The following is a 25,663-nucleotide window of genomic DNA, read 5'->3' as shown; positions in this document are numbered from 1 at the left end:
ATAAATATCAAGAAGGTGGCAAAATATTCTGGAGGATGTTGAAGAAGCTTAGGAATGGAGGAAAGAGTACTGTAAAAGGAGTTAGAGATTATAAAGATGGCATGAAAACAGGAGAAAAAGATATCCTTGAAGTATGGAGTAATTACTTCGAAAAATTGCTAAATGAAACAAGCAGTGATACACAGTGGTAAAAAAACACTCAACGGGCATACAGTCAGGAATACATATCCATACTTGGATATGTAAGTGTTGGATATGTTGGAACTATAAGATGGATGGCTTGCATTTGAATGGTTACGGTGTAAGAAGACTTGAGAAAGTGTTGCTGAATGTAGTGGATGTGCAAACTCAGGGAAACTAGATTTGTTAGGGGGGGGGAGTAGAGATACAGTCCTTATGGAGGCAGTTGAATGTAAGAATGAATATAATATGCCAGAGCAAATAAGGACAACAAATCTGAGTGGGATAGTTAATATAAGGCATCAAGGTAGGGTTGGGGCTAATGGGGGTCTTAAATTCATGTACACTAATACTAGGAGTATTAGGAACAAGAAGGAAGAGTTTTTGGCCATGGTTGGCACTTCCAGACCACAGGTTATAGGTATTAGTGAAACATGGCTGACTGTAGATGATATAACTAGTGGGATTGAATGTGATGGGTATAGTGTGTTCAGGAATGACAGAGAGAATAAAATGGGGGGAGGAGTATTGTTGATGATAGCTGATGAGCTCCAGCCAAGGAGAATAGAAGTTGAATTGCAGGATAGAGAAAAGAGCACATTTGAGGCCATTTGGTGTGAGATTGTGGCTAGCAGAACTAAATATACAATTGGGTGCTGCTATAGACCAGGTGATGGAAAAGATGGTGGTGACAGTATGCACAAGCAAATAGAAGAAATGGGTGGAAGGAGGGTGATTATTATGGGAGATTTCAACTATGGTCGCATTGATTGGAGTGAGGAGAGGACACACGGAAGGAAGGAACTGGATTTTATGCGGTTATTGAGGGATAACTATCTGCGACAGCATGTAATGGAAAATACTAGGGGTCAGAGAGTGCTTGACTTAGTAATTACATCTGAGGATTTGGTTGTAACAAATATGACCACATTGCCACCAATCGGTGAGAGTGATCATAGGGTCTTAACTTGGGAGGTGGCTAAAGGTATAGAATTTTCAATTAAGACAGGGTACATGTGGAATTATCGGACTGGAAAGTATGACAAGCTTAGGAGTTTGATTGGTTCAGTGCCATGGCATGTACAACTGCAAGGACTAGAAGTTGATAGTGCATGGGAGGTAGTTAAGAAGTGCTTGCATGAAGCAATGGCTGACTGTATACCTAGAGTCCGAATAATAAATCAAGTAGGGGTTAAATGGATGAATAACACCATTAAGCTTGAGTTGCAAAAAAAGAAACAACTATGGAGGGAATTTAAGGAGAAGGGTGACCGGCAGGCACATGAACTGTATAAAGCGCAGGCCAGAAGGGTGACGAGTGTGGTAAGAAAAGCAAAAAAGGATTACGAAAGAACATTGGCCATGCAGGCTAAAGAGAATCCTAAACAGTTTCTTAGATATGTAGCAAGTAAAAGGAAAAATGTACATGGCAGATTGATTTTAAAGAATGCCGATGGTAGGGAGGTAACTGAATCAGTTGAGATAGTTGAGTTACTGAGTGAGCACTTTGCAAAAGTATATCATCCAGGTGGTGACATTGCAGAAACGAATAAACCAGTAGATTATACGGGAATTGTGGTTAATGAAGTGGAGGTGAGTAGTCTATTGCATAACCTCAATGTCAATACATCTGTGGGATTGGATGGTATACCAGCTCGTGTTGTACGAGAAGCAGCTAAAGAATTGTCAGTACCCTTGACCATTTTGTTTAATTTGAGTTTCGGGTCTGGGTTAGTCCCGAGCGGGTGGAAAGAGGGGAAAATAGTTCCACTGCATAAAGGTGGTTCCAAGACTGCTGTAGTAAATTACCGACCGATTAGCATATCAGGAATCATTGTCAAGGTCTTAGAGAAAATAGTCAAGAGGAAAATACAAGATTGGATAGAAGAAAATGGGATACTGTATCGGGGACAGCATGGTTTTGTGAAGGGTAGGTCATGCCTCAGTAACTTGCTCACGTATTATAACACAGTGACGGCTGAACTGGATAAGGGTAATGGGTTTACGGTGATTCTACTGGACCTTGCCAAGGCCTTTGACAGGATTCCACATGGAATTCTAATCAGTAAATTGCAGCATATGGGAATGGACATAGGGTTGGTGAAATGGATAGGAGGGTGGTTGACGGAGAGATATCAGAGAGTGGTTTACTCGGGAGTAGAGTCCACAAGACGGCCCGTGACTAGTGGTGTGCCACAAGGATCTGTTCTTGGACCACTGCTGTTTAATTTGTTCATAAATGATATAGGAAATGATCTGAGAGGAACAGTTCATTTGTTTGCGGATGATGCGAAGTTGGGTAGGGCAATAGTGAATGCAGATGACGTCAAAATTTTGCAGGATGATTTGGATAGATTGGAGGTCTGGGCTAAGGAGAATGGATGTCAGTTTAATGTGGCAAAATGTAAGGTTATGCATTTTGGGGTGAAAAGATTGGCGGCAGTTTACTGCATTGGTGGAACCGTGCTCCAGGAAATTGATGAGTCACGAGATTTAGGAGTGTTGGTAGATAAGGAATTGAAATTTAGGGGACTCATTGCAAAAGTGACCAAAACAGCTCATCAAATCACTTGGTTGCTGAAGAATACGATGACAAGCAGAGACAAGCAGGTTATTGTTCCTCTGTATCGAGCCTTGATAAGACCCCATCTAGACTACTGTGCTCAGATTTGGTCACCTAGGTTTCTTCTTGATGGGGAGGAGGTGGAGAGGATCCAGAGGCGAGTGACCAAGATGATAGCAGGTCTGTGGAATGAACCGTATGAGAACAGGTTGAGGATTTGTGGGTTGCAAAAATTGGTTGATAGGCGGAGGAGGGGAGATATGATTGAGACATTCAAATTACTGAAGGGTTTCTATAAAATTAATTCAGAAGATATTTTTGAGTACAGGGCTGGTTGTGGGAGGACTAGGGGACATCCATGGAAACTGGGCAAAAGTGTGGTTAGTAAAGGTGTTAGAGCTGGGTTCTTTACTTTTAGAGTAGTGAATGAGTGGAATGCACTCCCTGAGTCTGTGGTGGATGCTGTGACAGTGAATGAGTTTAAGGCGAGGTATGATAGATACTGTATGAATGTCAAATAGTTGTGATGAATATGATTTGGGGCCTCCCTCGATGAGTCCAATGACTCCCTGGAGTTGCCCGTAATAATAGTAGTAATAATAATAATAATACTTGAAGTAGAAAAAGCCATCAAAGGCTTGAAATGTGGAAAGGCAGCAGTAGTAGATGGTATTCGAACAGAAAGGCTGAAGTATGGTGGTATTAAAGGTCTTACAGTGGCTGCACTGCATAGTTCGGAAAGTTTGGACAGAGGGATGATTCCCGATGAGCTCCCGATAGAGCTTTAATTGTACCCATATATAAAAAGGGAAATAAAACTGAATGTCAGAATTTCAGAAGTATTTCCCTACTGAGTGCTCCAGGCAAGATCTTGAAAAACGGTTGAGAAGAATTGTGAAAGAAAAGCTTGGTGAAGAACAAGCTGGATTCAGGCCAAATAGAGGCTGTCAGGATCAGATCTTCAATTTACGACAAATAGTTGAGAAAGCATGGGAATATAACAAAGATCTGTATTTAAGTTTTGTCGATCTGGAAAAGACATATGACAAGGTGCCAAGAGAGAAGCTATTCAGTAAGCTACAGTTATATGGTGTCAATGGGACATTATATCAAGCAATACGTACTCTGTATTTGAGTTGCATATTGGCAGTTAGAATTGAAGGAAGTACAAGAAGATGGTTTAATGTTAAATCTGGTGTGAGAAAATGATGTACATTTTTCCTTCTGTTATTCATTATCTATATGGATCACATTATGAAGGAAAGTGGTATTAAACATGATATCAGAATTGGAGATGTTAATGTCAGCTCTTTGCTTTATGTGGAGCATGTTATACTTCTAAATAAATCCGCTACAAGTTTGCAAGATTCCCTGACTAAATTGAATAACTGTTGTAATAGATATGGTATGAAAGTCAGCAATAAAAAGACAAAGATAATGAAAATAGGTAGAATTGTTGAAAATGTCAACTGTGTTGTGAACAGGTAACCGTTCACAACACAGTTGACAAGTAAAACATTTCAGCTACTTAGGCATGATTTTTAGTTAAGATGGTAAATTAGATATGGAAATAGACAACAGAATCGACGAAGCTGGTATGGTACGAAGTCAATTGAATAAATTCATATGGAATAAGAGAGAAATTAGTCGGAACACTAAATTAGCTGTATACAAGACAATGTTCAAACGAGTTTTAACTTATGGATCTGAGAGCTGGGTCAGAAGTAAAACACTTGACCAAAGACTAGAGACTGCAGATATGAGAGTCCTGAGAAAGATGAGGCATGAACAGATGGCATCAATGGCAATATCATATTAAAAATGAGGATATTAGGAAAGAACTTGACATTGTCGGCATCCAGGAATTCGTTAGCAGAGCTAATCTCAGGTGGTATGGTCACTTAAACAGAATGGGCGAGGAAAGATTAGCAAAACAAGTGTTCTCTGCCAGGTTAGCAGGAAAATGACCTAGAGGAAGACCAAGATATAGGTAGATGTGCCTTAGATGATAGAAATATAAGATCTGATAATGATAATATATAATATTGGAGTCTTGACAAGTAACAGACTGATTTGGAGAAAAATTGTAGATAGAAAGTTAGTAATGCTATAAATTTTTCATTTAGTACTATCATATCCTATTACACCCCTTGAGGATATATGTCAGGAATATGATGATGAGTTTCAAATCAACTAGATTCAATCATGAAACCTTTCTATAAAATTAAACACTACCTTCATACAACATACGGATCTAAATTCTCATCCATACAATGGATGAGAATTTAGATTATGATTTATCAATCCCCTTGTAATAACATACTTGACATAATTTATCTAATATAACATCCTTTAAAGAATTGATCATAGGAGTTATGCTACTGCTACCTATACCAATCACTTAAAAGTCCTACACTAGAATGTCTTTGCACATTAATTCACAACATTTCATCCTTTCAAAAGGAAAAGGAAAACAAAAACCGTACATTACCAACTCCAGTGATGTTCAGCGGGTCCGTTACTTAGTTCATAATTCATCTTGCACTGCTCGATCCTTTTCTCTCAAATTGTGATTAGACATCTCATTCTGGCTTTGATCCATGTGGTCACTCAAGGAGGTCATTCGATCTGGTTATCTTGAAAGCTGCCATTGTGCCCGTGCTTGACGTGCTCCGTCGCCACTTGTCTCGTCTGCATTGCCGTCTCAGCTATCGCACTTGGCTATTCCTCTCCAAAGACATACCAAGCCTGGACTCTGGAACAAACCGGTGTTGACATCAAACAGCAGAAGGCAATCCGGAACCCTCGATGAGGTGGGAGAGAGAGCGACCCGACATCCAAGAAAAAAAGCCCTGTGAAAGGAGTGCAGACTCCTTTTATGTTGCATCCTTTGTCCCATCTTTACTGCTATGTTTTCCGCTCAGCACCAATTTTTCTTTTTCACGCGAGACATTTTTCCATACTGCGTCCTCTTGTGCATATGGGATGATCTTCTCCTTAGTGTCTTTTGAGAAATATGAGCTTGCTGTGCAAGTGCTACTGCCGTAGGTCAAGCATTCAGCTGAAATTTCGCCAGTGGACTTCGAACAAAAGTTCAAAGTCCACTGGCAAAAATAAACACTTCACATAGAACACCTTTCAGTTGTTATACTTTACAAACAGATCACATTACTTAAATATAATTTTGTAATTCCACTTTAACGGCATTCATTTATAGCCCTTTTTACAGTTTGCTTCTTTATTTAAACACAGGTATCTCTTTGTTGATTTGTTATGTTTGTTAAATCTTGAATGAATTATTTCTATAGTGAAAGAACTTTATTCAATATCTAACAGCAGCTTGTGAGGAAAGGATTATCCACTAGCAGATAGGGAAGTCTTCCGAAATGGGACTGAACCAATAGGTTCAGTCCCATGTAATCTCTGTCATTTAGTTTGCATAAGTGGATTTACTGCTGCAAATCCACTTGATAAATAATTATGTTATGGAAAGCTTGACTGTCAATCACCTACGCTATATGTAAAAAGAAACGGAGGGGACAGAAACCAGACTCTACTTAAGAGCTGAAACATGGCATTTGAAACTGCATATTTGTGGAAACAGGATGGTGTTTCCACAAATAGACCATACAACAGAATCATGTTGGAGGTTTAATGGAATATGTACAGCACTTGGAAAGGATTAAAACCGATTTTAATGCTTTCAATATTTTGTCTCAATCACTGAGATAGCTTCAGGGATTACAAAAAAAAAAAAAACTGTTGTAACACACACTCAAATACAACACAATACTAAGTGAAACACGTGGATAACTCTAAAGGCCTATCTAGGTGGTGCACCTTCTATGGGCATTTGTAGGTGGCCTAAGATCAGTGGCATAGCTAGAGCTTTTGCTGCCCAGGACGGTCCCTGAGTTTGCCATTCCTCTCAATACACACCAAAAATACTACTAAAAAATCAAAATGAGGTATAGGGAAATAAATTAAAACGTGTTTATTTTTGAAGTAAAACTTTAATTCCAAAATTCTAAAATGTTATTTTTCTTGCTTTTATGTTAGCAAAATCGTCAATGACGTTGTCGAAGTCTGTTTCATCACTCAGTTTGCTGTTCTATAGATATAGACAGTATGGCAAGATTTCTTAAACTCAAGGTACTCGTTGCAGATCTTAGGTAATTCTTAATCGATTTTAATTTAACAAAACTCCTCTCAGAACTAGCAATACTTACAGCAATTGCAAGGAAAATTCACAGTATTATTATAATATTTGGAACTGAGTTCTCAAGACTGTATTTTAGAATAAACTGCAAAAGTTCAAGGGGATCTTGAACTTTTGCAGTTCCAGGTCCTCTTCCACGTCCCTGTTTTGTCTTGCGTAGCAGCAACAGAAATAAAACTCTGGAGTCTTTTTCTCTCAGCGAGGAACTCGTCATCATCAGAAAACATCACAATCAACAATAACATAGTCAGTGAGACTTTTCTTATTTCTTGCCTCTTCTCTCCACATGAATTTGTGCACATTTGTATGTTGGAACATAGTGTTAGTAATAACCAGTCCATGTCCCGAGCAGAAATCCAACAGATATTTGCCATTATTATTAGCTTTGCTCTTTTCTCCAAATTTTCCCAAATTATTTTTGTATGTCTCACAATCATTTCCTACTCTGCTATTTAGATCCCCAAAAAGGACCAACTTTTCCTTCTTCATTGTGTCAGTTGCTTTTTCTAAAGTATCAAAAAATTCCTCTACTTCTTCCTTAGTAGAACCCTCTGTGGGACCATAGGCACAAATAAGTCTCATTGTCCAGTTCCCCATTCTCATATTTGCCCACATTACTCTACTTGAGACTGCCTGCCATTCAAGAAGATTAGCCTCGTATTTTGTGTTGAATACTATGGCTACAACTTCTTTTCCTTGATTGTCATTGCCTGAATATAACATTTTGTATTTATTGCTCAGAAAGATCTCACCACTTTTTATCTTTTTTGTTTCAGTCACCCCCTATTATGTTGATCTGGTACTTATCTAATTCCTCAGCTAGCTCCATTTCTTTGCCATTCAGGCTTCTTATGTTGATAGTACTGATCTTTAACTCTGGTGATGTTGAGTTGGGGTGTTTTCAGATTTGTTCCAGTAGCTGACTTTTCGCTGTCGCCCTGGTTTCCTGGTGGAAACAATGGGGGCCTTGTTTAACCGTGCAACGCCCCACCCGGCATGAAATTTTGTCATGTTGTACCATCATTTTCTATATTGGTTTAAGCCAATAAGAATTACAACAATTTGGTCGGCTAAATCCCAAATTGCCAGCCCATCCTCGTTCGTTCAGTATCCAAGTAGATACCCAACAGGGTGCACCACGAGAAGGTGAGGATTGGACATTAGGTCAGAAGCCCTGGTCAGTTCTCCGCATTCCTTTAAAGGCGATGTGGAGGTCTCCTCTCAGTTATACAGCTTTGACCTTTAAGTCTTCCTTATTAATGTCATCGTGATCATGATTTAGTGGGCATTTTTATTTATCATTCAAAAGATTCTATGGGGTAAGGTAGCCATATTTTTCAGCAAGAACATGACGCTATTGAAATGACCTGGTGATTGGATCATTCTCTCCAGTGAAAAAAACATTTCTCTCCTCAACTCAGTTTTGTATGACAATTCAGCATATCATGATTCTTCACCTGCCATCAGTTTTTCTTCTTTCTACACCAACGATCCATGACTATCCCCAGACCATCACAAATTTCTTTGTAATAAGCTACTGAGTTGTTAACTAATTTGTCCCTATTTTCAGTTAAAAATGCTTTTAAAGCCTCGAGTTTTACGTCACTTTGTTGTATATTCAATCCTTTGGTTTGGAGGTAGACCTCTGGGTCATTAATTTCTAGAAGGATTTCTTCTAGAAATTTTCTGGCCTCTGGGACGGATTCCCACAGGCCAAGAAAGCACAGGAAGGAAAATGATTGTAATGCAACAAGCAGCGTGCCAGCATCTGACCTGGTAACTCTATTTTCTTCTTCACCAGTTTAATGTTCTACAGCACTTATGATTTTCAAGTAATTTTTTTTTACAACACTCACAGCATCTCCCTGTGCACTCCACCAAGTTTCTACTACATATCATAGAAAAATACTTTGCTTCTTTTACTTGCTCAATAACTTTCTTCTTACTTTTTCTCCCAAAATTTCTATAAACTCATTCTGAATAGTAGGCAACATATAGGATTTAGCAAATATTTTTCCCAGCTTGATTCTTAGAATATGTTCACATAGCACTGGATCATATTTCGCCAACAAATGAACTAATTCTAAAAAATTTCCTCTATTTCCCGCTGATTCAGGTTTATTATCAGTCTCGTAATGATTTCGTTCTTGGTGACCCCGTAAAGCTAAATTTTTGTTTAGCTAGGAATATAATGATATCCAGCAATCTCGAAAGTATCTCCTAAATTTCTTCAACTTGCTCTTGTTCCTTTTTATCAATTGTTGCTCCACGTCAGATTCTAATTTCCAACTCCTTCCATTGAGACGAAGGATCAGACATGGGCCACACTAGATTCATGGTTGAATATTTTAAGAATAAGTTTCTGCCACATGTTGAATCCATCTGCAGAATCAAAATTTGAATGACCTCTGTCTGCAAATAGTCTGCAACAAAAGCAATAAAGAGCTTTCTTGGAAGGAAAGTACACCAACCACGACTTCAATATCATTACTTGGAAGAGTTCTAAAAAACCACTCGCATGTAAGTTTTCTGTTTCGTCCTTTGATTGATGCACCCTCATGAATCACTTCACCAAAAGCAGAATCTAGATGTTGAACCATGGACGCACCTCTACATATCAGTAAGATCAGTGTGTCATCTTACTAGGCCAAAGACCAACATCTTTTAAGTCAACAGCTGGAATTTTTTGTTCATTACACTCCTTATCACTTGTTGAAGAATCACTTGACTTTGAAGATAGTATGATAGGGAGTTGTAATGGTTGTGTGATATTTATATTTTATTTATTTTAGTTGTAAGCATAGTTGTTACAAACTAATTATTAATTAAGTAATAAAAATTACTAAGCTAACATAAATAAATGAATCATCAAAAAATAAAATTGTGTCTCACATGAAAACCCTCAAAAAGGTGCCGTCCAGGGTGGATCACCCCCCCCCCCCAGCTACTGCACTGCCTAGGATGTAAGATGGGATCTCTGGTAATTAATGTTTCCAAAATTTTGGGAAGTTTAATGCAACCATATTTATTAAAGTTTGTTTGATTTCTGAGTGCTGCCACAGATTCTAAAAACACTCTTTCTTTTTTGAATTTACTATGATGAAGCTTGGTGGTTTTTTTCCAGGAAATACTGTAGATTATATCCAAAACATGGTCTGTAAGGCCAGATTGACTATCACACAGATTAGTCATATTATCAATTTTACAGTATGAAATTTGTCTCATATTCCTTTACCTTAAAGTTTCTATATTCAGCAGAGTTTAATGTTGTATTTAAGAATAATTTTGAATTTTGGTTTGGGACTTTGTGATGTTACATATAAAATTTGTTTTCAATACATGCACTTCTTTATATTCCCCCCCCTTCAATTTACCCATTGCATATCCATGCACATAATTTATGTCATTGCAGGTGGTTATCACATTTGTTTCATATAAATACAATAAATAATTAGTACTTTATTTTTATTAGGGCAATGTATTAAAATGTTTTTTTAGCTGAAAGTTGGATGTAAAATCACCGTTACACAGGCTGGACTAGCTTATCTTGAAAATATTCATCCTAATTCTTATGTTGTCATTGAAGACTTGGATGTTGGTGATGTTGAAAGTTTTCCTTACCCAGGTATGAAATTAAACTTTTCAGATTTTCTTATTATATTATTTTAAGCATTTCATTTCTTATGAAAGTAGGCTGCAAATCACAATTGTATGTGGGCTAATCCAATGTGTGTTTTAGAAATAAAATCAATAAGTGATGAGTACTAAGCTTAATGGGCAAGAAGGTTACAGTTTGCTAGAACTTTTTTTGTAACCTGTCAAGGGATCAACCCCTTGACCATAATGCTTAGTTAGCCCTCTACTGTTAATGTTGAAACCACATGGAAACAATTTTCAGAAATCCATAATCATAAAATCAATTTTTACAAACTTGTTGAAAACATAGACAGCTGAGCTATCTGAGGTGTGCATCACCATGCAATATGGGATGATTCATTGAATACATGCCACAATATACACATAATAGCACATTACGGAGGAAATGAGCACATGACTGTCTTATGCTGTAAAATGAAATTACTTCACATTCTAGGATTTGCTCCTATTTTTGGTGGGGGGAGGTATAATTCAAATAAATGGGCCCTTGGAAAAGATTTCACATAAAAAATTAACTGCCATATTTTTAACAACTCCTCTAAATGTTTTATTGAAAATATGGCTACTGCTACCTTTGTGCAGTTTGAAGTCTCAATCATTCATTCTTTGACCACATCCAGTACATGTTGGCATACATGTACTGGATGTGACCACGGCTAAATGCTTGCTTCAGTAAATAATAATAAACTTTTATTTGTGGGAGCTCTTTAATGATCATACTGTAAGCTAAAGCATATGAGAGTAATCATCTTTTATTTAAAAATGGCAGTCCTGTGTAGACAAGAGCAACATTGTTGCATTAGTGACTGCATGTCCCTGGTCTGTTTCAGCAACAGATGCATATGTGATAATAACACAATAACTTTAGAATTGGACATTGCCATTTTTTTGTGGAAAATATTATAACTGCTTTCAAATCAAGTTATGAAACAGCAGTTGTATATAGTAGTCAGATTGTTCATGCACCCTTTAGTCAACTTTTAGATGACCAAAAGCAACATGCAAGGGATATTGCTATTTACTTCATAAATGTAGCTCAAATGAATATTTCAGATCACAGAAATAATGCCATAATTTATACTATAGTTGTAAACTTTTAGAATATAATTTCAGTATTTATGCTAGTAATTAAAATGCAGTTAAAGCTTACCGTTGTTAACATAGTAGGCTTTAACATTTTAATTACTGGTATTTTAAATTTAATTAGATGTCAATATTTAAAAAGTTTTAAATAATTAAAGCTATAGGTAATGAACATTGAACACAAGGATAGTCATGAATGGCAGACAATATCAAGTAGAGTAATGTGGGAAAACATCATAATGGGGAAATGGATTGTGAGACTTATTTATGTGTATAGTTTCACAGAAGGTTCTACTAATGAGGATGAAGTGGATGATTTTTTTGTCATTAGAGAAGCACATTTTTTGAGTCATTAGAACATCATATTGGGGAACTGGATAGTGAGATTTATTTACTAAGGAAGAAGTGGAGAGTTTTTTTTTTTTTTTTTTTTTTTTTGCATCATTAAAGAAGGCAACTGACAAAAATTAAAAGGAAAAGGTAGTCCTTGTTAAATCTCTGAACAGCAGAATAGAAAATGAATATTGGACTTGTGGAAATGTTTTGAGAAAATCTGGAGAAAAGAACAAAGCCAATAATAATGGTAATTATCAGCTGAATTTCTGTTCAAGATATGGACCAGTCATTGCTAACACCACATTTCAACATAAATATGTGCATGCATTCACATGGAGAGAATACATAAAAAATAAAAAAAGTGTCATTGATTGTGTTATTGTTGATAGAAATGCCTTTACATTTGTTCAAGACACAAGTATACAAAAATTCGAAGTAGGAACATCATTTACTTTTAAGCAGAATAAAATTGAATGAAAACCAAAGTATTTAAGAGAGTCTTAAAATGAATCAAAGACCAAGCTTTTAGAGGTGAACTATAGATTTAAATATTATTCAAGAAGAAAGTTTAAAACCAAGAACTAAACCTTGTAGATTCACTGGCAGACTCTGAAGAAAACATTGATTAATTCAGCAAGAGAGAGACATACGATGAAGTTGTCTATAAGAAATGTCAGAACTTCATGGTGGATTCCTAGCAAGTAAGTCATCATGTCCTCCAAGAAAATGCAGTGAAAAATCTAAGAGAGCTAGTGCATGAAATTAGATAAAATCTTAGGAAGAGTTTGATAAAAAATACAGAAGACCAATATCATGAAGCTGCAAAATATTCTGGACGCTATTGAAGAAACTTCAAAATGGAAGAAAGATTGCTGTTAAATGAATTAGAGATTATCGAGATTACATAAAATCTGAAGATAAATATTCTAGATGTCTAGCGTGATTACTTTGAAAGATTGCTAAGTGAAATAAAAAGTGGTAGAATGTTGGTAAAAAAATATTCAAGTGGAAGGCAATCAGGAATGCATATCAATACAGGAGTTAGGGAAAAGTCATTAAAATCCTCAAGTGTGGAAAAGCAACAGGAGTAGCTGATATTCAACCAGAAATGCTCAAATATGGAGGTAAAGTTTTACCTCCATATTTGACATTAAAAGTTTTACAGTGGCTTCACTATATCGTTCAGAAGACCTAGTCAGAGGGTTGAATCTCAAATAATTGGAGTGGAGCTCTCATAGTAATCATCATCATCAAATTTCTGATATGTACCCTCAAGGGGTATACAGGATATGATAGTAGTGCATGACAAACTTACACCATTACTAACTTCCTATCTACAATTTTTCTCCAAATCAATCTGTTATCTGCCAAAACTTCAGTATTATCAGATCTTCTCAGGTACTTTCTACTGTATCAATCAACCTATATCTTTTGTCTACCAATCGACCAACCTTTGCTGGCAAAGGTTGGTCGTTTGGTAGAGCCTCTGCTACTAATTGCGCAGCAAAAAGTTAAGGAAGTTTGAGCATGGTTAGTAGTTGGAAGGGAGTCATTCATTCAATGCTGTTGGCACACTCTCCCTCGATGAGTCTTTGGACTGCCTGGAGGTGTCACATAATAATGATATGATTAGAAAAATAAGTGTTCCTTGCCATAATGGCAGAAAAAATAAAAGACCAATAAGAAGACCAAGATTCAGGTGGAGTGATACAATAAAAAGTGCTTTAGAAGATAGAAATATAAGATCTAATAATATTGAAGTTTTGGCACATAACAGATTAATCTGAAGGAAAATTGTTAATAGCGAATTAGTAAATGATATAACTTTTTCATGTAGTGCTATTATAATAATATCCTCTACACCTTTTCCCTGAAGACATGTCAGAAAATTGATACTGATGATTGACCTGATAGTTGAGTTAGAAACAAAGCAGTTATTCTTAAGACTAAATACAGATTTAACTTAAGTAAATACACTATCTACCGATAATTATCTGGACACTTTAGCAATTTACAATTGATACGAGCAGGTGAACCCTAATATCGGGTATGTCTACCTTTGGCTTTGATCACCTCCTTCTCCCTTTGAGGGAGACAAATTTCACCTAATGGCAGACATTAGGTGGAATTTGTCTCCATTCCTCCATCAAAGCAACACTGAGTTCAGCGATAGATCGAGGGTGTGCTGCTCCAATTCATCCTAAGTGTTTGATGGGGTTGGGGTCAGGACTCCTCTGTGCAGGCTAGGGCAGTTGTTTAACACCCATCTCTTCATACCATTCCATAACAGCTGCAGCTTTGAGGCATGGAGCATTGTCGTTTTGATAGTAACATGGGTCCATTCCATAAAAAATCCACAGTGTAGGCAGCACCTGATTATCCAGAACATCAAAGTACTGAGCTGCCTTAATGGAACTATGGACAAACGACCAGTGGTACCACTCCAAACCAGCTGAATGCATCCCACACCATTACTCCTCCACCACCAAACTTTATTGTGGGTACAACAGTGTGATTCACCAAGCATTCACCAAGCTGCCTCCACACCACACTCTGTCAAAACCCAGAAAATGGAGTTCTTGTCGTACAGTATGTCCTCACCATGGTATTGCTGGTGCTCTGGAACTCATCATTGATGGTCTGTAGTGATTGTAACCAATTTTTGCATACCACCTGTTTTAACACCTTCCTGTCATTTTCAGTGGCCGCCCTGGGTGTTTTCCTGCACTAGCGATGCCAGAATGTCTCCATTTGTTGATCACATCACCAACCGTTGATTTTGGATGCTTCAGTCGAGTGGCAATAGCATGTTTGGACATGCACACCAATATGACAGTCTACAATGCCGTCTCTCAAAGTCACTTTGTGCCTCCATACTACCTGTATTCAACTACTACAATGAAATTGTAGTAGTTGAAATTTATGTTATTTGTTAATAACACAAACATACACCAATGTTTATGTTATTAACAAATCTGGAATGTTCCATAACTTCAAATAACAGGAGTGGCCAGACAATTATTGGTAGATAGTGTATTTTATTGGCATAAAATTTTCACCCTTGTATCAAGAACATCATCAGCATGACTTTTAAACTAAACAACAAGAACAGAAACCAGTAGATTCGACAATGAAATGCGAAAACCACACAAACATAATGTAGGGTATCATCGTCAAAATACATTATGGTTCTAGTAAAAAATAACTGACAAGTTAAGAGATTAAAAAATAAAATAAATAAAAATAATTTAATTCTAGAACTCATGAAGAACTATTTCTCATAGAAGGATAATTTTAAGTCCATTATTTCTATTTAGATTCAGTTGATGTAGCAAAGTTTCATAACTTTCTTTATCTAGATGTTCTAAAAGATTATTGCTTTTGTGAAAACCTTAATTTTCTTCAAAAGGATTTGGTGTCTGCTGGCAATAGCATGTTCTGCAAGTTCAGATTGTTTGTGCTCATGAAAGTTAACATGGTCTAAATTTTCATCAGAAAAGAAATTAGCCAAAACATGAAACTGGCAGTATGCAAGACAGTGTTCAAACCAGTTTAAAGTTATGGATCTGAGAATTGGATTAGAAATAAAGCACTTGAAATAAAAATTAGGGGAGGGAACAAATGTCATCAGTGGAAGAATCGTATTTTAAAATGAAGACATTAGGAAGGAATTTGACATTGTTAGCATTCAAGAAAGCGTAAGCAAGGCTAATCTAAGGTGATATGGTCACTTAAACAGAATGAGAGAGGAAAGATTAGCAAAACAGGTGTTGATGCTAAAATTGCAGGAAAAAGACCCAGAAGAAGCCAAATTGATTCACTCAGAAGTGCCTTTGAAGCATGTAATGTTAGATTTGGAGGGAAATTGTTGCAAGAAGATTATTAATAATTTAAACTTATTCACATGATGCTGTGAATGCCCCTTGAGGATTCATATCAGGAAACATGATGATGATGCATTAATAGCCTACAGCACCACCTTATTACTATATACATAACTTTCTTCTATAAAATTATTTCTATAGAATCTAAGCTTGAACAGATTTACGATTAGCACCTCTACCAAAAAATCACCACCAACGTCAGACAACTCGTAACCTCATCATTTTAGTACGTTAGTATGAGGGATGTCCAGAAAGTAAGTTCCTTTGGGCTGTCAGAGAAACAAAAATATACTTACAAAAAAACTTTATTGGAAAGATGTCTTTGACCTCGTCGTTGTCTTGAAGCTGCCGGCCACCAAGGAAAGATTTCAGATGTTTGAACAGGTGAAAGTCACTTGCTGTGAGGTCAGAACTATATGGGGGATGATGGAATTGTTTCCAGCCGAAGGTAGCAAGAAGTTATGTTATGTTATGCCGGCCATGTGTGGGTGGGCGTTATCATGAATCAGAACAATGCCCCTGGTAAGCATGCCATGTTGTTTATTCTGGATCACACGACACAGTTTCTTAAGGGTTTGGCAGTACATACTCACGTTGATTGTGGAGCCTTGACCCAAGAAGTCTACCAGCAAAATTCCTTGTCTGTCCCAAAACACAGTGCACATGATTTTTCGAGTGGAAACTGTTGTCTTCAATTTCGTCTTGACTGGTGATGAGATGTGCCTCCACTCCACGGACTGTTGTTTGGATTCAGGGGTTGCGTGCAACACCCAAGTCTCATCTTCGATGACATCAGCTCAGGAAAGCATTGCCATCCTCATGGTAGCATGTCAAGAATTCCAATGCACTGTCCAGCCAATTCACTTTGTGTTGTTCTGAAAGCAATTTGGTACTCAGCGTGCATACAATTTCCAATAATTCAGTTTTCCCAACACAATGAAGACATGAACATGAAACTTCTGGAAATTTTTGGAAATCTTCCATCAACTCAAAACATAATTCCGAGTTGATTATGACCTTCTTTGGCTGAAAGTCTTTCTTTCCACCTCACCGTGTCTAATTCATATGCTCTTTCTATTGCTCTCTTGATACCACCAACCATTCTAAAGTTTTCAGCTTCCTCTCCTTAAATGTCAATTTATATCAATCCAACTTTCCTAACAGTGAGATTATCATCCTTGGAGATTTTAATGTTCACAATACCAACTGGTTTTCCTCCTCCAACTGCACAGACCAAGTATCTAAAGATGCCGAAATATTTGCTATTACAAATGACCTTACACAAATTGTTCGCATGCTTACTAGAATATCAGATAACTCCAATCACTCTCCAAACCTCCTAAACCTCTTCCTCACTAGTGATCCCTTCGTGGCACTGTGAAAGTTTTATTTCCTGTAGGTAATTCAGACCACAACCTTATGCTTATTTCACAGAGCAACATCTGCACAGCCACTTTGCACCATGAGTTGTCCGGCATTATAAGAATACTGAGTGGAATCACCTTTGTAACTTTATGCCTTGGTGTTGAACTATTGCAGTTGGCCTTTTGACCAAACACATCACTGAAGTAATTCTCACTGGTATGGAAATATATATTTCATATTCCTTGTTAAATTTCCATCCCCTAACTAAACCTTTTTTTCTCCAAAAGATATGCCAAGCTATACAAATGAAGAACTAAACATACTTCTATCATCAAGGACTCCATCTACAGTTACCTTATACCAAAGCTTGAAACAGCTGCAAGAAAACCATCAATGCATTTTTTCAAAAAACTGATTTCAGAAGAACGAAAAGCAAGAAGCTTGCATTGTGCCTAAATGGCAATCATCCCTTTTGGTCTCTTTTTCATAACAGTGGGCTGTAACTTTCTTCCAACACTGCTTCCTCCCCTTTTGCACTCTGATGGTTCTATTGCATCATTGCCCACAGAAAAGGTCATTTTCCTAGTTTTACACTTTTCTTCAAATGTATACATAGCTGATTTTGGTAAATGTCCCCCAGCCATTCCAAATACCTAACTCCTCTGATCTTTCATCAAAAAAATCTTGTCCAAATTAGATTCCAATGTTCCCTGAATCCTGATGGCATTCCTTCAATTTCATGAAAATTTATACTTTAGAATTGATGCACTCCAGAATCTACCCTACATTCTGTAAATTAGCAAATTTACATCCATTCCTAAGAAGGCTGATAAATCCATACCATCAAACTGCCATCAAATCTCTTGCCTCAGGTCTTCAACACCCAACTCCTATGTTGTTTAGTTGAGTACTTCAAGGTATTCAACTAAAAAACAACCTCCTGTATAGATTCCACCAATGCTAATCAACAGGGGATATGCTCATCAATATCATCCACCTCTGGATAAGTACCATGGAAAAATTTAGCAAATCCCAAGTGATTACATTTGATATCTCCAGCACTTTTGACTAGAGATTGCACCAAATATTTGGTTTTGCTTTGGTATTTGCCCAATTCAATGTGTTTTGAAAATCTTTGACTTCATCCAAAACAGAAGAAAGATTCAGTATTCAGTTGGCTGAAGCAGAAAAAATTCCTGTTGCAAGTGTCATAACAAATGCAATGAATCAAGGTGGGGGAGAGACCTTCCCTTATCTTGCACACTCACATGTTAAGGTTCGCTGCACTTCCTACAGGCAGAGGAAGGATGACTGCTAATTCCCTGGAGCAGAGACCATAGAGATACCTTTGGAATGGACACAGCTGAAACTGTGTATCTGTGAGATAAAGGTGAAGTGAGCCTGTAAGAGAGGGATCATCTCTCACCAAACTGCTCTCCACTAGACAGCATTGAGGATTTTATGTGATTCGCTATTATAATAAGTAGATTTGCTTGAATGATAAATATCGGGTTTTAACTCATGTTTTTTTCATACTAGATGTATTTTCTCAGCTTGTTTCATTGTCTGTATGACTAACAGCATCATCAGGAGGTTGCTTAACATAAGTTAAAACCAAAAAATTTTCCAACAGCAGTTAATATCTATTAGATGAAAAGATTGGAATGATAGTTTAATCATCACAAGTATCATTAGGCATGTTACATGCAGTCTCTACATTGTGTAAACTCTATGTTCATTCATTCATTTCATATGGTGATTCAACGGCCGTGAGCCCTTTTTTACGGGGAGGTATGGCATCACCTCAATCCCCCCTATCTTTTATCCGGGCTCGGGACTGGCATAGCTGACAATTCAGACCTATGGCTGGAGGGATTGTCTTAAGTATTCCTGGCTGTATCCATGTGTGTTCACGGGGCTGATTTGCCTGCTTGTGGGATAAAAAACCCTGCTGTCCATGCCCAAGACCGGCTAACTTGGCTATGGCTGAGGAAGATCCTTAAGCTCTTCATGTCATCAACAGGAATCGAACCTAGGACACTCCTTCCCCAGGCACATGGTTGCAAACACATAGCCACTAGGCTAACCGCATAGGCTAACTCTCTATGTGATTGCTGGTATAGGAGAGGTCTTTAACGCAAGTGTATGACTTCTAGATGTCATGGAGGATCATTCCTTGACTTCTATTTAGTGTGCATTTTGAGCAAATGACCTTGGAGGACTCCTTGCACAACCTGCATGGTAATATGATAAGCATCCCCTTCTAAGTAGGGGATGCTTGTCATATTACCATGTGATATTCTTTGAGCATGTGTGCCACGAGTCTGCTTCTTTCTTTCTTTTTGTTTTCAGTATCACCTATATGTTCTTTGTAACAGATTTAAAGACTTCTCCCAGTCTGACCTACGTATATCGTTCCACAAGAATGCAGAATCTTGTATACACCATATGTTTATAAAATGGAACTTTGTCTTTAGGGGAACATAGAAAGTTTCATAAGGTGTTGTTGACTGCCTTTAATATCTTGGCTATATTTTAGGGATGTGCCAAGGCACTGAGTTTTCAGGTTGAAATTTGGCCAACGCACTGAATATTCAGCTGAAGCATATTATTATACTGAATTAAATTTTATAAAAAAATGTTGAAATTGGGCAACGCACTGAATATTCAGCTGAAGCATATTATTATACTGAATAATATTATACTGAATTAAATTTTATAAAAAAATGTTTTGAAAAAAAAAAAAATTCATTAAAAATTGATAAAAATTTTAAATGAGTGTATATTTTTTGTTCCAAACATTTCTTTATAAAATTTAATTATGCTTTGACTGAATATTCAGCACTTCAGTCAAATGGCAGAATGAAGAAAGATTAAAAAAATGTGTAATAATACTTCGCCTAATGATGTAACCACATGAAGATAAATAAATAAATATACGTATAGAAAGTTTCAAAAATTTACTGGAGAGTTCATGAGAATATAATCGTCAGCATCAGAGTTGCCTTATGTTCGACTACCTAAAGGACGCGAATGCTGTCAAGGCATCCATATATTCACTTTTTATTAGTTCTTTTGATTAAAGTTTCACTGGCCTGATAGCTGATTTGAACTGTTGATTCTCATCAGAGATCAGGCAGAAACCTTAAAATGACAAGAATTCTCTTTCAATACCAAAGCAGTTCTGTTTCAAAGAATTGGATTTTTCATAAGTGAACAGCAGTCAGTTATTTAACATGCTCAAGTCAGACAATGGTAGCTCTCTTGCTATCACCCTAACTTTTTGACAAAGCAAAAGAAAAACTGTACCCTGTGGAAATATTGTGCTTGCGTTTTGGCAGATGCGTTCATGACAGTTCTTCATTTGTAACCAAATCTGCATAGTAGGGGGTGGGGGGAGAATGTGTTTGTTTTAGGGTATAATTGAAAACAATAATGAAGGAGAATGCCATATTTATTGGTATATTTGAATTACTTAAAGGTGCGATTATGTGAACCATCATTAATAAATTAACATCATTACATTTTCCATGTGGGAATGCAATGGTTCTTTACTTGAGCTGTAGCACCTTCCCCTGAGGGTACTGAGCGAAGCAATAAGCGTTGGGGGTGCTGAGGTGGGTGGTAAGTGTTATAATACTACTAATATAATAAAAGCAAAAAATTCTGTATTTATCTAGCATCCCTATTTATATTGTATGTTTGGCAACACTGTTCAGAATATTGTATATCTGGCAATACTGTTTGAGTTTATTCACTACTTATTTTTTTAGAATTTTTACATTGAAAATAATTAATTTGGGCTATTTTTAGCAGAATCCATTACTGTTATAAGCTTTATCTGCTACTTTTCCTAATGCCTGTCTGACAACCCTGATTTGCAGTTTACATCTAGACCGTGGTATCATGTGGCACACGTTGATATTGTGTAGCACTGTAGCCCGTTAAAATTAGTGAAAAAAGAAAGTGTTGTCAGTATTCAAGTGAATATTTAAAATATGGAGTTTTTCATCTGTAAATAATGAGCAGTTACCAATGTGCTTAATATGTGAAAAAACTTCCTCAAACGAAGGAATGAAGCCTTCAAGAATGATTGAGCATTTAAGAACACAGTATCCAAATAAAGCAAAAAAGGATGTAGAGTACTTTTGCGAATTAAAGACTAAATTTAAAATTCATCCTGGACTTAAAGAGTTGGTTACAAAACAAAGTAACCAACAAGAGAAGGGACTTGTTGTGTCTTACAAACTTTAAAAATTAATTGCCAAATGTGGAAAGCCATATACTATTGGTGAAACTCTCATCTTACCAGCTACAAATGAAATTTTAGATATGATTGGCCCAGATAAAAGTAATATGATGTCATCATTTCCTTTCAGCATTATTTCAGTAACAACAAGAATTGACAAAATGGCAAAGAACATTGAAAAAAAACTTTGTGATGATTTAAAAACCATAGAATTTTCTTTGCAACTCAATAGGACAACTTTACATGACAAAGGAACATTGTTAATAGCCTATGTGAATTATGTAAATACTAATGAAGAACTTATTGAAGAGTTTCTATTTGCTGAACAACTGAAACTTGACATAAAAGATTCTACAATTTTTAAGTTTGTTAAAGACTTTTTTTTAATGATAAAAACATTCCTCTCATAACTATTATTGCACGTGCAACTGATGGAGCATCAGCTATGATTGGTCGTTGCCATGGATGTATAGCACATTTAAAAGAAGCAGTTCCAAATATCTGTACAATTCACTGCATTTTTCATAGACGAAAAAGTCTCATGCACTTAGCTGCAAAACATCTTAGCAGTAGGCTACATAAGACTTTGGATGATGTTATTAAAGCAGTGAATAAAGTTAAAGCCCAGTCATTGAATGCCCACATTCTTTGGGAACTTTGCCTGAAAATTAAGAAGAATTTGAGCATCTTTTGCTTCACGCTGAAGTTAGATGACTCTTAATGATCTCTGTGATACTGCTTTGGAATTTCTTAATTCATGTGATGAGAACGTGTAATGTTCTAAAAAAGGAAAAGGTTGTCATTACATATCTTTCTGATATTTTCACCAAATTAAATGAGGTTAACATCAAATTGCAGGGAAGCAACATGAATCTTATTAAAGAAAAGAGAATTATAAATGCTTTTATCAGCAAATTAACATTCTACAAGCAGAGCATTGCAAGACAAGATTTTCTACAGATTCCCATATCTACAAATAATAGATGATGATTTAATATTAGATACAGATTTGGATTGTTATTGTTCCCATCTTCTGACACTGAAAGAAGACTTGATGATCAGATTCAAAGACTTTGATGAGCTTAAAATACCTGATTGGGTGATAAATCCATTTCTTTCTGATGCCACTTCTGTTCATCCAAATTTGTGTGAAGAATTTATTCATTTAAAAAATGAGTTTGAAGCTCAAATACAATTTCAATAGCATGGGTATTAAAGATTTTTGCCAAACATGCAATGCAAGTATCTTCAGCTTTGGCAAAATATAAAATTATTGCTCATATTTTTCCTTCTTTGTACTTGGTCAAGAAAGGATTCAGCATCGTGTTGCAATTGTTTGCTGAGCACTGAAATAGATTGCAAATAAGTGAAAGAGTAGACTTGATACTTCATTTGTCGAACATTGAACCTCATGCTAAGGATAGCAATTAATGATTGGCTTGTGGCTTATTAAATACAGTAAGTTTACATCTTTTTTGAGTAAAAATTAATTTGTATCAAAGTCATTAATTTTTAATTAACTATCAGTTCAAATATGTGGAGGGTGATTTAGGTTTGCCTAATAATATATTATAATTATCTTATTGAGTCATTAACATCATCATCATCAGTGGTCCTAACCAGCACTCAAACACCCATGACCTTCCAACTATCCTTGGACTAGTTGGAAGGTCATGGGTTATCCGTAACCGTAATTCGAGGATAAGGTGGTTGGTCCTCTGCTCATATTGAGTCATTAACCTAGCATAAAATTGAACAGGGATGCCATGCCATACAAATAGTTTAGGGGGGGGGGGGCTCCAGGCAGAAAAAGGTTAAGAAAACCACTGATGTAAAGGAAAGAACAAGTGTAAGTAAAAATAATTTCATCATTGGCAAATGAATTATTAATAATTAAAATTTGTGATATAAATGTGTGTCCTGTAAGTTTCTGGATGGAGTGAGTAGCATGTGATCCTATAAAATCTAGAGATGCATAAGTGAATTTATAATAGAATAATTAAAAAAAAACTTACGAGGAGAGGGAAAGAGATTTGTTTGCAAAGTATAAATAACTGATCAATAATAAACAGCTGCTGTATATATTTGATAGTTCAGTAAATAGCTACAGGGAGGAGCTAATCCTGAACTAATAATGTTTATCAGGTGATTCATTTAGGCATAGCAGAAATACATGTTGGTTAATAGAGCAGTAAATCATCATTAGAAGTTTTGTGCTTGTTTATTTCTCGGTTTTATTTATATTTCACTTTGTTTACTGAGGATACATTTCACACAGCAATAGCATACATAATTTCTGATCGTCATTGGAATTATCCACCCTTTCACTTATCTAATATTCCTTATGTTATTTTTCAGCAACTCTTCTGTCTTATCAATAATAGATATCTCACTAGTATTTTGTTGTAGATCCTCCACTTCTTATAATACAATGAAGAATTCATTTTTATTCAGGAATATGTACATTTTTAGTACATCTATACTGTAATTCTTGTATGTTGGTTAGACATACTTCTAATTTTTTAGGAAATAACAACATAAACTATATTGTTAATTATAACTAACTGTATTTCAGCAATGTTACATTGTCCTCTTCAGGAATCACAAAACAATGATATGTGCATACAGGCGCCAGCAGTAAGCAAATGAGGCTTACTGCTGGTGCCTGTATGCACATATCAACTTCTGTTGGTTCTGGAGTCCTAAAGATCCCCCCCCCCTAGCAGACCAAATTGGGTTGTCTTGGCCATTGTGCTGATGATCTTTGAATGTAATCTTCCCAAATTTGGGGCAGTCTTATCCACCAAATTTGTTGAGGTTTAGGAAGTTTTTCAGAGCTGAGGCTGACTCAAGGAGTAATTTTTCGTATTTGTATATGCTGCGGTGTAATAAAGTGGCCTTCTTCCAGCATATTCTGTAGTGGATGTCCAATGCATGGTCAGCAAGTCGTGAGTGGCTGTATTTGTGGAACCGGATGTAGTCCTTGTGTTTGGAAATCCAATATCAGGATTTCCAATGTCATAGTATGCAACTGCAAGGGACCTGGTATACTCTAGGTAGGTCTAGAGGAAGTGGCTGGTCTTTGGTTGAGCAGATAAGAGATGCCAATTTAATATGTGGTTTGTAACTAATTGTGAGGTCATATTTTCTTACGATTTTTGTTAGTTTTTCAGGTGTACCCTGGATATATGGAATAGTGATAGATTTAGAGTAATCTCTATTATGAAGAGGGAGGGAAGGATGGGGATTGTGGTTAACTGGTTTTAATATTTTTTTGGATTATTTGGAGGTTGTATCCATCAGCTAAGAAGGTGCTAAGGATATAGTTAAGTTCAGTAGTTAGGACATTGTTATCGGAATTATAATAAATTTAGTTTAATTCTTTATCCAACTGTAAGCAAACAAAGTTTGCGCTGAAAATATTTTCAGGACTGAGGCAACTCGTAGTAAAGGTGGCCTAAGCGCTCATCACTCCTTGTCTCAGTATCTCCCATAATGCAAAGCACATCTCCTTGCAGACATGTATAATGCTATGCATTAAGGGAAGGGCCACTACCCAGACTGGTTTTTGACCTTTATTGAGGTCTTGTCAATGGGAGCTAGACCCAGAAGTGGTGATACCAAGGCAGAAGCAATGCAGAGATCATATTTACTTGTACGAGTTGCCAAAAGGTGTGCCACCTTAATAATCCTCAATAAAGATCGAAACCGGTCTGGGTAGTGATATAATGAGATATAATACTATGCATTAAGGGAAAGGCATAGTATTATATATGTCCGCAAGGCGATGTGCTTTGCATTATGGGAGATACTGAGACAAGGAGTGATGAGAGCCTTAGTCCACCTTTACTACGAGTTGCCTCAGTCCTGAAGATACTTCAGGCGCAAACTTTGTTTGCTTACACTTGAATAAAGGATTAAACTAAATTTATTATCGTCTAACCAAGTGGGAAAAAACTTCCAACATCTTTCTCTAAAACTAGAGTAATTTAATAATAAGGTGGTACACCTTTTGGCAACTCGTATAAGTAAATATGACCTCTCCATTGCTCTTCTGCCTTAGTATCACCACTTCTGGGTCTGGCTCCCACTGACGAGACCTAAATAAAGGTCGAAACCGGTCTTGG

The 25,663-nt window shown here is 36.6% G+C and overlaps 1 protein-coding gene across 1 annotated transcript in view; it reads left to right on the top strand.

Annotated features, from left to right (window-relative positions):
* Window positions 1-25,663, top strand: part of LOC150099931 (RPA-related protein RADX-like) — a 273,154-nt gene that overhangs the window by 21,619 nt on the left and 225,872 nt on the right. The window contains exon 3 of the mRNA XM_090403019.1: window positions 10,461-10,587. Within this exon, the coding sequence (XP_090259145.1) occupies window positions 10,461-10,587 (127 nt within the window). The remainder of the gene's footprint in view (window positions 1-10,460; window positions 10,588-25,663) is intronic.

This window comes from Typopeltis vanoorti, chromosome 13 (assembly GCF_054136105.1).
Source record: "Typopeltis vanoorti isolate ZY-2024b chromosome 13, IOZ_Tvanoo_1.0, whole genome shotgun sequence".
Taxonomy (NCBI): Eukaryota; Metazoa; Arthropoda; class Arachnida; order Uropygi; family Thelyphonidae; genus Typopeltis; species Typopeltis vanoorti.
This window is presented reverse-complemented; position numbering and strand designations above follow the sequence as displayed.